At 39.9% G+C, this 12,790-nt stretch overlaps 2 protein-coding genes across 2 annotated transcripts; both read right to left on the reverse strand.

Annotated features, from left to right (window-relative positions):
* Window positions 1-356: 356 nt before the first annotated feature.
* Window positions 357-5,563, reverse strand: LOC141656418 (COP1-interacting protein 7-like). Its single transcript, XM_074463297.1, has 7 exons — window positions 5,121-5,563; window positions 3,801-3,980; window positions 3,560-3,712; window positions 3,319-3,471; window positions 3,040-3,233; window positions 1,501-2,903; window positions 357-1,323 (listed from the first exon to the last, which is right to left on the reverse strand). The coding sequence occupies exons 1-7, from the start codon at window positions 5,177-5,179 to the stop codon at window positions 475-477; spliced, it is 2,991 nt and encodes a 996-aa protein (XP_074319398.1). The 5' UTR covers window positions 5,180-5,563; the 3' UTR covers window positions 357-474.
* A 6,348-nt stretch (window positions 5,564-11,911) lies between these two features.
* LOC141657956 (uncharacterized) lies at window positions 11,912-12,790 on the reverse strand. The gene has a single exon (XM_074465346.1). It carries the CDS (start codon window positions 12,788-12,790, stop codon window positions 11,912-11,914), a length of 879 nt encoding a protein of 292 aa, XP_074321447.1.

Below are 12,790 nucleotides of genomic sequence, written 5' to 3' on the forward strand. Positions count from 1 at the left end.
TGCGTGCTGCTATAACTTACATTAAAAATCGTGGTGAAATCGGCTGCTGGAATTTCTTTGACCAGTACTTGCATGGTGCAGACTGCAGAGATATGGCTAATCCTGTTTTATTTTATTTTTTATTTTAATTTTAATTTTAATTTTTTTTCCTTGTCGTAAATAATTGTCCCATGAACATTTATGGTGTGTTTGTGACAAACAAATTGTAATTTACAGGGATAAATACAAAAGTGCATTTTTTTTTGTTTGGAAAAATAAAGTATCGGGCGATATCACACTAACAGAAAGTATCCTTGCTGTTGCCATAGTTGTATTATCGTTCAATTAGAAAACCTGCAATGCCAAACAGTTTGTCTGAGATGAGCGAAAAATTACTTACTGATAATTAACAATCGATACAATGAATATGATGTACGATGCAAACAAATCTAACGAAAGAATCAAATGAAGTCGCTAAATAATGCATTCTAATTTCTAACTTTTCCGACCAAACATAAGTAGCTTCCTGAATCCCTTTGCTTTGGTAGATTTTTCAGGACCGTCCCATTTCTTCCTCGACTGTGTCGACTCAAGGACTGTGTCACTAGTTGTTGAAGGAGCTGATTCCTGGACCACAGATATCTCCGGGGAGCTCGGAATATTCCCATTAGCAATACCGTCACCCTCAACAATCAAAGCTGAATTCAGATGTTTTGTAGGGGACTCTGGCACTGGGTGGACACTCAACTCAGGACTTATCTTTTTATTCTCATCGGAAACTTTCACGTCTTCAGAAAACGCGAGGGGTACCGTTTTATCTGAAGGATTCGTCTGGTGACTCTGTACAACCATACCTACATCTGTACTCACGGTTGTAGATGTAACGTGCAACTCCTTAATGTCTTTTGAATCATCAACCTCGTCAAATTTGATCTCCGTTTCAGGGTTTTTGGCCTCCATGACACCCGTTGGATCTCCATTCCCGGGTTTTTTCTCTAAAGGGTTGATCTTGTTTGTGCTTAATTTCTTTTGATGAACATCTTTCGTCTTTTGTAATCCATTTTTCGTGTTAGTACCCTTTGGCTTGGATATTTCTCGCTTAGGCTGAGGAGTCGAGGAACTTTTAGTTGTCTTCGCAATTGCTAGTCGATCAATGGTGGAACTCCTGAGAACAGGCTTAGGTTTCTTTGTTTCTTCAGCTGATGACTGACTCTTTAACTTATCTGAGGTCAGTAAAGATGTAACGGATTTCCGACCAGGCTTTGAACTGTCACCACCCCTTTCAGCTATACGTTTTTGTCTTCGAATAAGTAGCTCTTCCATTCTCTTTCTCCTCTCCTCATCCTGGTTAACAACAACAATCAAATTTACGCACTTACAAGATTAATTATTCCTCTGTTCCATTGAATTGTTTACGTTTTTCAAGATATGTGAGGAGATTTTTGAAAAAACGTAAACAATTCAATGGAACATTTTGCAAAAATAAAAGCCAAGAAAATTCATTTTGGATGCGACAGATACCTTCTCAAACTGGCTCTTAGGAATCGCTGTTTTGCTTCCGAAAGTTGACCTTCGAGTCCCTGGTGTTGTCTCTGGTTTGCCTCTCCTCATGGGCCCACCAGCGGTTCTTGTTCTTGCATCCCTACCGGAATTTTTGGCGACAGTATTTCCAGTCTTTTTGTTAGGACCCTTTTCATTTGCATTCGAGTCAGCACATGCATCTATATCAGACTTTTTAACAGGAGTCTTCACTACAACATTATTCTCGAAATCAATCTCAGGATTCCAAGACGGTACTGTCTGTTCCATAACTATATCTCGGTTAAGGCCCATGTAGAGTTCATCTGGTTCACAGAAACCCTGTGATTCCGGTATCTTCTCTGGGACCACTTCTCTAGTCTCCATGATATCAGATACCATGTTAATATTTGTCCGCAGTTGGTTCTCAGTGTGTTCATCTGCTAGTCTTCTTTGGATCATGAGAGAATCATCAATTACAACATCTTTGCTTCTCTTTTCAATATTATCGCCATTTATAAGCCTGTAACTTCCGACTTCTCCTTGATTCACCGTTTCATCTGATTTTTTGCTGACAAACCAATCATCACTCGCTTGAGTTTTTATCACAGAACGGGCAGCATCATCAGACAGTGACACTTGTGGATAATTTTCGGCCTCTCCACTTCTTTGCGCAAATTGGAATTCCTCGGGAATACTACTATTACCCCTTCTTATTGCTTGGTGATAACCGTCACTGCCCATTTCAGTCACTATAAACGCATCATTAGCTACCGGCTGTTTCTCAGATATTTTTGCAGAAAGATATTCTTCTTCAGTTGGAGCTGTTTTTGCCTCGGGAACATTAGAGTCCGAATCCCCCTTCAACAGCAACTGTTGAAAAGCATCCCAGCCGTCACTTCCTTTATTTTCCTTCTTAGTTGCAGTCGACTTATGATGCTTTTCATCTGAAGAACTTGTTTCAGAACTACTGTTCTTTTCATCATCCCTTTTGGAACTAATATAATTTATGTTACGAATGACAACTTTTCTCGAAGATTTCTTTCCATTCTTTTTCCTGTAAGACCTATCAGACGACGAATCTGTCTCAGAGCTAGACTCGCTGGACTCACTGGGCTCAGTCTTTTCATCGTGTCCCTCGTTCTCAGATTTCCTTGCATTTGAACCTTTACTCTTCTTCTTGGATGATGATTTACGATCACGGTGATCTTGTGAATTGCCATTAGGCCATGGCATATTTGCAGGATAATAAGGAGGGGCAACCTGCATTCCTGGGAAGCCATACCCTTGATACGGAGGCATTTGCTGATATACGGGACCTTGAAAGTTCCGTAAATGTGGAGGAAATTGACTTGCCCATGGATTTTGCATCAGTCCCGGCGTCTGAGATGCTGGAAAACCATTTTCTACAAAAACAAATCGCTGTCAGAAATTAATTTTTCCGACAGGAAATATTACATCTCTATATCAAAACTATTTTTTGGATTTTCAGAAACTTTGTAGAATCCTAACATTAATCTGAATAAGGTTAGCAAAATGAACCTTGATTTGCATCCGAGCTGTCGTGACTAGTAACGGTGTCAGGATCAATATCTTCACCAGCAAGAACGATTCCAGATGTGCCGATTAATGACAAATTTGGCTGCATGATAGCCTGCATTGCAGCAATTTCATCAACCCAAAGTCGATCTTCATTTTTATTCTTGCATAAATCCCGGAAATTTATGCATGCTTCCCTGTATAAAGTCAAAGTAAAGATTACTTATAAGTGATGATTATTCTCGTTTAGATTTTTAGTTTTTTTTATGTCGAGTTATGTACCTTAAGCGTGAAGCTCCGAAAGCATCAGAAAACAACAGCAGGTCATTCAGATTATCCGGATCAAATCCAGCCGCCAAAGCACGAGCATACACCATTGCTTGCTCTTTCCAAAGAACTACTGTACGAGTTTCAACAACGCGGTGAAGTCGATCCCTATCATGTAAGCAGTAAAAATTACGAGTAATTAATTGCGACAGAATATTCAATTGATGTTAAATAATGTAAAAATAGTTCTGCTTACTTAGAATTTTCTTCCTGTTTAAGCTCACTGTTATCATTTGATTCACCATTAGAAGATTCAAACGACTTGATCGTATTCTCCAACTGCGAAATCTCTCGCTCAATCGTCACAAACCGCTCCAAAACCTCCGGTGTGCTCACAAATCTCACAAACCTAAATCAAAATTACTCTGATCAAAATCATAAACATCAAATTAATCAAACTAATTAATAAAATTCAATTATTTCTGAAAAATCAATACCTTTGCAGAGTTCCTTTAGTAAACCAGTAAGAATTTTCCGGAGAAGGCGGTCGGAGAGTGACTGAATAACCTCCTTTGGAAATCTGATCTTTAGCTGATTTCAAATGTGCAATAAATGGCTCTAATAGTCCATATGCTAACTTTTCACTCGATTTTCCGGCGAAAATTACCAGATCACATCTAAAACAAATCAAAATTCAACAACAAAAATCATAAATCAGTAAATCATCTTACTACATGCAACCAAAATTTCATCAAACTGAACAATAAAATCATTAATTTATGGCAAATCCTTCAATTTTCCGGCGAAAATTACCAGATCAGATTAACAACATATCACAATTGAACAACAAAATTATTAATTTTCCGGCGAAAATTACCAGATCACATTAACAACACATCACAATTGAACAACAAAATTATTAATTTTCCGGCGAAAATTACCAGATCAGATTAACAACATATCACAATTGAACAACAAAATCATTAATTTTCCGGGCGACAATTACTAAATCGTAACTACGGCGAATCAAAATTGAATAACAAAATCTTGAATTATTAACAGATTTTTACTATATTTAACCAAGATTGTGTTAATTTGAGCAACAAAATCATTAATTAATGGCGGATCATACCTTAATCACTTGATTAAGCTGTTTAAACTCATAATCACAAATTCTGTCAATAAAATTACATGAATTTAAGTTATTTAACTTCAATTGTACTCTATTACATTTTAATTACATAAATTTCTTACCAAAATTTTTACATAATGTATCAAAATTAGTGTCCTAATTTTTAATTAGTTGATCAATTCAGCCTCTAATCATGCTCAAAAATCAATTTCAATATAATTCATTACATATTCGTTACATATCTTAGATCACATAGTACACTGGAGTGGAACTAGAGCAGTGACGGAATTAAAATTTAAAGTCATGTTATAATGCGGTCATGGTAATATACTTGTTAGACTTATTCTTGACATTAGAAATACTTAGAAGAGACGGTCTTTATTAACCAACAAAATACGAGTAGATCTTTTCATGGCCTAAAGAATGGCCGTTAATGATATGATATATTGACACAAATGTCTAACATTAGCTCTCGTCAGATGTCAACTAGCTTGGTAAAGCCATGACACGTAGATGTCATGGCCTGAGTTCAAATCTCGTCAACATTTTTTTTTTTTTAAAAAAAAAAACCTAGCTCTCTCGCTTCTATTTGTGCTAACATTAGCTCTCGTCAGTCCTGGGTTCAAATTCCGACAACATAAAGGATACAGAATAAAATAAGGAGTAAATTAATAAGTACTCGTACCTGGTTCGAGTGGGAGTGAGGTGAAAAAGAACATAGTCGAGACGAGCACGAGAGTCCATTGCACAACCCGAATGTAGTCTCGTCGACTCGTCCTAGAATTACGAAAAATTGTTAGAAATGAATGAATGTAGGAAATGGGGCGACAGTTAAGGAAGTTGGTTGGTTACAGAAGTTACAAAAGAAACATTGAATGAACATTCTGTTTACAGTCAGTAGTTAAGTAATTTAAGGTATTCTGCAACAACAACAGCAACAAATAATAATGAAGTTAATGTAGTAAGAAGAAATGATGGAAAAGAGTTGATGAAAGGAAAGGAATGAAGGTTGTGTATGTTGTGAGTTACGTTGTTGTTGTTGTTGTTTTCACATGGAATTGATCTGAAATAAAGTCAGAAAATTGTATTATGACAGACAGCATGTCACAGGTAGTGGTTATGTAGCACATCACATGGACCTCCTGCTTCAACTTATGTGGACTAATATGGTTTTGTTTTTGTATTTTTCTTTTACTTTTTTAATACGGCCGAATAGGGCTGTATCCTGTATGCCCGTATGGCGGTATGTAATAATTAGACATGGCCATGAGCCGGGCTAGATCCATATCCAGAAACTTAGGCTCTAAACCGGCTTGTTTCTTAGGACGAGCCGGGTAGAGCGGGGCCGGGCTGGCTCAACCTTAATCCTAACCCAGTCTGAGTAGTTTTTTTTTTTTGGCGGGCCCAGGTACTGGATAGACTGCGTCGGGCAAGCCTTTGAAATGTTGGTCGGTTAGCAAAAGCGAGTAGGGTTGGCCCGTGTTGTTGGCCAGTTTTACCGTGAACTTACTAATGGCTAAAATAAACTAAAGTTTTCTCCATTTCCATGATGCATGGTAATATAATAACAATAACGGTGGAAGGCTTAAAATCTACGGTGTATATTTCATTATATCTCTGTTTTAACCATTAATATAAGACATCTTTTATACTTCGTATATGTTAAAGAAGTGTCCTAGATTCGAGATGTGGGATGTGAATCTGAGAAAGCAACAAGACAAATAAGAATGATTTAAGGAAAAATAATGTGATAATTATAGATCAAATCAAGAATTATGGAGTATATTATTAGCAAGTTGTGGAGGTGAGGAGTCTCTATTCATGTGAAATTCAGATGCAAAGCTTATAATTGACACAAATTCTCAGGGAAGACATGACATATCCGTCACAAGCTGAAGACGGATACCATTTTACCTCACAATGTACCCACTTTTTCTCTCTCTGCAACACTATTCATGTGGTCCCCTTTCTCCACTAACCCATTTTGTTACCATTTTATCTCACAAAATATCCGTCACAAATGGTAACCCGTCACAAGGGAGACCAATTGTATAATTGAAGAGACATCCATACAACACAATGTGGGCCAACTTGACCAGTAAGCAAGTGATGAATGATACTCTGATAGTGTAGAGTGTAGGGAAGTGCAAGGTATAAGAAGGCTCTTAAAAAAGTACCTATAATATATTAACCGGATTCGTTAATATCGACGACGTTTTAGTAAACGTCGACGACGTTTTTTAAAAAAAAGACGCTCACTACCCCTCATCTCTCACTACCCATTCTCCCTATTCTCTCTATTCTCTCTACTCAACACTCAACTTCCATCAACATTCAACTTCCACCAACATTCAATCCATTCGGCCACCACCACTACCACCCCCCCGCCGCTGCTACCACCACACACGCCGCTTCTACCACCACCGCCCTGCCGCCGACACCACTGCCCTGCCGCCGACACCACTGCCCTGCCGCCGGTGACAAGGTAAGTGTTTTTTTTTTTGTTAAATTAGTTTAGAAATTGAAACTAATTGAATTAAACTATGAAATTAAATAGTTTTCTTTCCTTTATTGTTATTGTTAATCGATTAAATTGATTGGATTTTGTTTTAGAATTGAATTAGTTAGTAAATTAGGTTATGTGTTAGATTTTTATTAAAATTAATTGAATTAGTTTAGAAATTGTTAGTTTTTTCTATTAAAATTCATGTTAATTAGTTGTTTTAATGTAAATTTTTGTATTGTTATATGTTGTTTGCGAAATATAGTTGATTGGGATTGATTTTTGAGTCGAAATTTGTTGTTGTTAATCGGATTGGAAATGAATTTGAATGGTTTTTTAAAACCACGGCCAAACGTGGGGAATGCATGTTGGCCGTGGGTGAAACGTGAGAAATCCACGTTGGTAGTGGGTTGAACGTTGGAATTGGAGGTTTGGCTGCGGTCAAACGTGTGATTCTCACGTTTGACTGTGGTCAAACGTTGGGAATTATTGTTTGGCCGTGGTCAAACATCCAATTTTATTGTTTGGCCGCGGTAAAAAAAAAAAAAATGTTTGGCCGCGGTAAAAAAAAAAAAAAAAATGTTTGCCCGCGGTAAAAAAAAAAAAAAAAAATGTTTAGCCACCGTCAACTAAGGGATTTTTTTGTTCAACCGCGGTCAAAAAAAAAAAAAATGTTTGTCCGCGGTAAATTAATTTTTTTTTTTAAAAAACCGTGTTTTATGCTATTATTTGCCGATTTTTGTTACTTTATATGATATTTAGTCGATTAACGTGTTTTCTAACAACTTCCAATTTCGTAATGCAGATGGCAGATCGAAATGAGAGAGGAAAGGCAATCATGAACGCTCCGGCTCCGCCTAACATACACGACCGTACCGTTGGGCGTTATGTTACGGCTCAAGCGTCGTTTGCGAGTTAAGCGAGCCCACAAGCAGCCACCCCCACTTCGAGAGACGTACGGTATGGTTATGATGCCTACTCCCGGTCACGTCGTTAGCGAGTCGGAGGAGGCGAGGTCTCGGGAGTTTCTTTGGTAGTTACCAAAGCATGATAGAGATGATGGCCGTCGGATGACGGTTAGGGGGGAGGAGGAGGAGGAGGACGGAGAGTATGTGGTCCAACCGAACCGGCACCGCCGAGGGTGTTGAGTCCGAAGTTGGGCCGGGATAGGAGTGGACGTTATTCGAGTGTTAGAGAGTCCTCTAGCACCGATAGGTCGAGGAGGCCGAGGAAGGATAGTTCTTGGATCTTGAGAGAGCCCGTTCCTGGTGGTCCTAGGAACATTAGCACCCTACGGAGTTTTGGTGGTCACGTTGCGTTCAACAGTTGGTCGGACCCTAACCCGGAGAATATGAGGTCGTGGATCAAGGTCTACGAGAGGCCGAAAGCTGCGAGTGAGATTAGGAACATGGTTCTCACTGAGGGTGTTGCAGCTAGGGTACAGGCGAGCGGGCTTGGGGTTTTGAAGGAGTGTTTTACCACCGGTCTAGATGATAACCTCCTTAGTGCTTTTATCGAGAGGTGGCACCCGGATACTAACACTTTCCATATGCCTTTTGGAGAGATTAGTATCATGCTCCATGATGTCCAGCATATTCTTGGGATACCTGTTAGTGGTGATCGGGTGCTTGTGGCCGGTTCGGGCGAGGATGATGACAGTGGTCTGAGGGGCAAGATTGCGAGGTTTTATGGAGTTCCTGAGTCCGATGTTGTACCACCGCTCTACAAGAATGGCGGTTTACTAACATCGGAGTTGAGTCGTGTTGTTTACCTAGGGAACGAGCATGACTCGTTACGGGCTTACCTCTTGATGTTCTTCGGGTCGACTCTTTTCATGGATAAGAGTGGTGATAGGGTGTCCGCTCAGTTGTTGCCCTTGTTTGATAGTCTTGAGCGGGTTGGTTCATATGCTTGGGGTGCGGCTTGTTTGGCTTACTTGTACCGACAGCTAGGGATGGCATCGCGCCGAGATTATTCGGGTGTTAGTGGGTGTCTACCGTTACTCCAGGCGTGGATATACGAGTACTTTCCCAGGTTCCGACCCGGTGCTGGATTCTTTTTTGAGGACCGTCCTCTTGTTGAGGCTTGGGCCAACTTGCCTCGGAGTAAGGGCGAGTCTCGTGCTTTTCAGTTGTATCGTCATAGTTTGGACGATCTTAGGGCAGAGCATGTCCGATGGTTGCCTTACGGGAACCGTCCTCATGGAGATTGCAGAGTATCGCTTTACTCGGGTTTTATCAGACATCTTGATATAGTAGAGCCGTACCAGCCGGATCGATGCATGCGTCAGTTTGGGTACCGTCCGGATGTCCCGGCCTCGATGCCTATTGCGGTGAAGGAGTCTCGGCCCGCGAACGGGACTTACAGGCTGGATTTCGGGCAAGAGCCCGATAGGACATGGATGTCCGAGATATCCATCATACACCTCCGACACCTGTCAAAGAAGGCATATATGCCTTTCGAGTGTACTAAGGGATACATGTCTTGGTATGTAGAGCATTCACACCCCTACTTTTATCCCCCCTCACACCGCGTCCATTTTCGGCCTGTCGAGTTTCATGAGGAGCCGGAAGTCGCCCTAGCTGTTAGTCGTAAGTTGAAGACGGTCTTCCAGCAAGATGATGAGGAGACCGAGAGAGAGACTCTAGAGGATTTGTTTGCGGGGATGCGTCCTTACTATGCAGACGTGTATGATGACTAGTTTCTTTTCATTTTCTTATGTTTTTCTATTTCGTTGGATTATGTATGTTTGGATGATTTATGTTTATCAGACATTTTTATCAGACATTTTTATGTTTTATTTTTATTATTGTTTTATCAGACATTTTTATGTTTTATTTTTATTATTGTTTGGAGACGGTATTTAAGTAAATGCAACGATATTTAATTAAATGACTTTAAACATAATTTAATTAAAACATTCATTAATTGAAATACAAGGACATTACATAAAGCACTTAAAATATGATTAAAACATAAACCACTTAAAACATAAATTCAAAACTAACAACAACACTCCATTCCCTAAACCCTAAACCCTAAACCCTAAACCCCATACCCTAAACCCTAAACCCCATACCCTAAACCCCAAACCATAAACGATTATTACTTAAAACATAACATAATTAAATAACTATCGAACTTAATTATCTTCCGATGATGAAGACGACGATTCCTTATCTTCTTCATGGTCATGAACCTCAATTTCTTCAGGTTGGGTAGACATATATTCAGTCAACAAATCATTCAAGTAGAGATAAAGAATTCCTTGGCCCGGACTCTACCAAAGACATAAGTCGATAGTCTTGGGTAATCGATCACGGTGAGAATGCGCTCAAAATATGTTAAGATGTCACTTTTTAACCTACGAAACTCCCACATCTTCTCGGTTAATGCTTCATCAGAGACAACCTCATCTGTAATTCTTTGGAGTTAGCACATCTTCTCGGTTTCCTTGTAAAATTATACAAAGGCTACCAATTGGAGGCTCTTCAAGCATGTGCCATACAGTGGCACTGGGAACCACTGATTCAAGACGCTCAATTAGAATTGGTAAATTTTGAACAATTAGGTCGATTCTTATTTGATAAACTCTGGTTTTTTGTGCATTTGTGAGATCCATTTTAGAATTGTTTGTTGTGAATAGAATTGGATGTTGTGATTAGAATTGGATGTTGTGATTGAAATTGAAATAGAATGGCCTATTTATAAGCTTGTAATTGTAACGGCTATTTTTGAATTATAACGGTTATTTTGAATTATAACGGTAACATTTGAATTATAACGGTAACATTTGAATTATAACGGTTATTTTGAATTATAACGGTAACATTTGAATTATAACGGTAACATTTGAATTATAACGGCTATTTTTGAATTATAACGGTTATTTTGAATTATAACGGTAACATTTGAATTCCGGAAATTTCAGAAATTAGTAATTGTTATGATTTTCATTAATATATTACATTACACAAGTGAACTTAATAGTTTTTTCAATGCGAACAACTACTAATCGAGATAAATCATCGCACTATCGGACACCGACTTCTACGACGTGTTCTCGGAGTTTCTAACATGAACGCTTGCCAAATCTCAATGTTATGTTGGTACAAAGTCTCTAGGTGAACGACACAGGGATCTCGGAAGGTCAACCAAGCGGGATCAAGTGGCGGCATAGGGAGACTCTCAAGGGGGCTGCTAGAATGCAACCGCATCCAATGGCTATGATGTAGGACAAACCACAAAATACCACACGGTAGTCGGCCTTCAACTCGGGTCTTCAATGGCATGATAGTTTTGCAACTTCCTTCCCAAACATTCTTCCCGTCTCGCAGTGTATGACCAATCACACATATCGTCCAGTTGAACATCGTTGCAAAAACTAGCAAATCGTCGCTACACATCCAATGGTCCTGCCCACAACCAATCTATTTGAAAAAACTCAACTCGTCGAATGCTAAATCTAACCCCGACATACCGCTGAGTGGTGATAGAAAACCTCCATATAACTCTGCGTAGATAGAGTCGGACCTCATCTCCCTCGAACACCATTCCCGCATAACTATATAATCTGTCTCTCGGCCTCCGGGCGTGCGATATTACCCGGAAACCACAATGACCGTCATCTCCAACATCCACCCAACCATCGAAGTGGCCCCACAAAACCTCAGGTATACCCCACCGTTTGACCCATGTTGATATAAAGCCAATGGTAAAGTTCATTCCCAAAGGAGCACCGGGAGTTCCTGATTCGAAATCACCAATTCTTTGTTGAACCTCTCGCATTTGTTGACAGTGAGTACTTGGTGTCCCGAACTTCCTTTTCGCATGCTCAAAACCCGACCTGTTTCTAGTGGTTGAACCTCTTGGACGACCTTTCGGGTGCTCATTAATAGGGGGTGGCAAAATCTCTTGGTCCTCCGGGGTCTTTGGAAATCACGCAACAAGTCTATGGCCGCCCTTAGTTTAACTTAGGGTCCTTTGTGCCTCATATCATTCGCTAATTCATCCCATAAATCACCGTCATTTTTCGGCATTTGTTGAGGAATATCATACACCAATGTCTTCCAAAAGACATGAATATCCTGGAGATGGACCCTCCTACCTTTTCCGTGCAAAGATACCAAATTGCATGCACAAGGTAATCCATGAGTCGTTCGCATCACGTGTCGGCAACGATTATTCAATCCGATACCCAAACCAAGGCCTCTAGTAAGTTCTTTCTCCATTAACTCTATGGCCTTAGTAGACACGTTTCCTTGCAATAAGGAGAAAGTACGAGATGTTCTCCTAGGTTTACTCATTTCATCTTCGAGTTCTTTCTTAATCTTCGAGTGTTGACTTTCAAGCATGCCGTGGATACGGGACCACATGGAGTCAAGTGTGAGATGCTTTGACTTCAACCAAGCCTTCAATAGAGAATGTGCTGACTCAACACGGGAAGTTGCCGTGTTACCAAAATGTAAGACCTCGTTTGTATAGCATAAAACGAACTTCCCTGCGTGTGGACCCCATGCTGTCCGTACATAATCCACCATTTTTGGCCACTTACGTTGGAAACACTGCCACGCACGCTGAAACGATTCCTCGGTGGTTGAATTGATCACCTTAAACCAACCGGATTCATCATTTGAGATGACAAATTTCCTCATAGTTTCAGTTTGGTATGTTGTCAAGGCTTTTGCATTGACGGCTTTGTTCACATGCCATCTACACAACAAATGCTCAGCCCGGTGAAATACTTGCTCAAGAGCGCTGATCAAACCCAATTCCCGGTCGGTGACAAATACAGCAGGGGACGCAACTCCGGTGGCATCTAAAATCGCAGCTAACTTTCTCAATGTGACCAT

This window comes from Silene latifolia, chromosome 5, assembly GCF_048544455.1.
Source record: "Silene latifolia isolate original U9 population chromosome 5, ASM4854445v1, whole genome shotgun sequence".
NCBI classification, from domain to species: Eukaryota; Viridiplantae; Streptophyta; class Magnoliopsida; order Caryophyllales; family Caryophyllaceae; genus Silene; species Silene latifolia.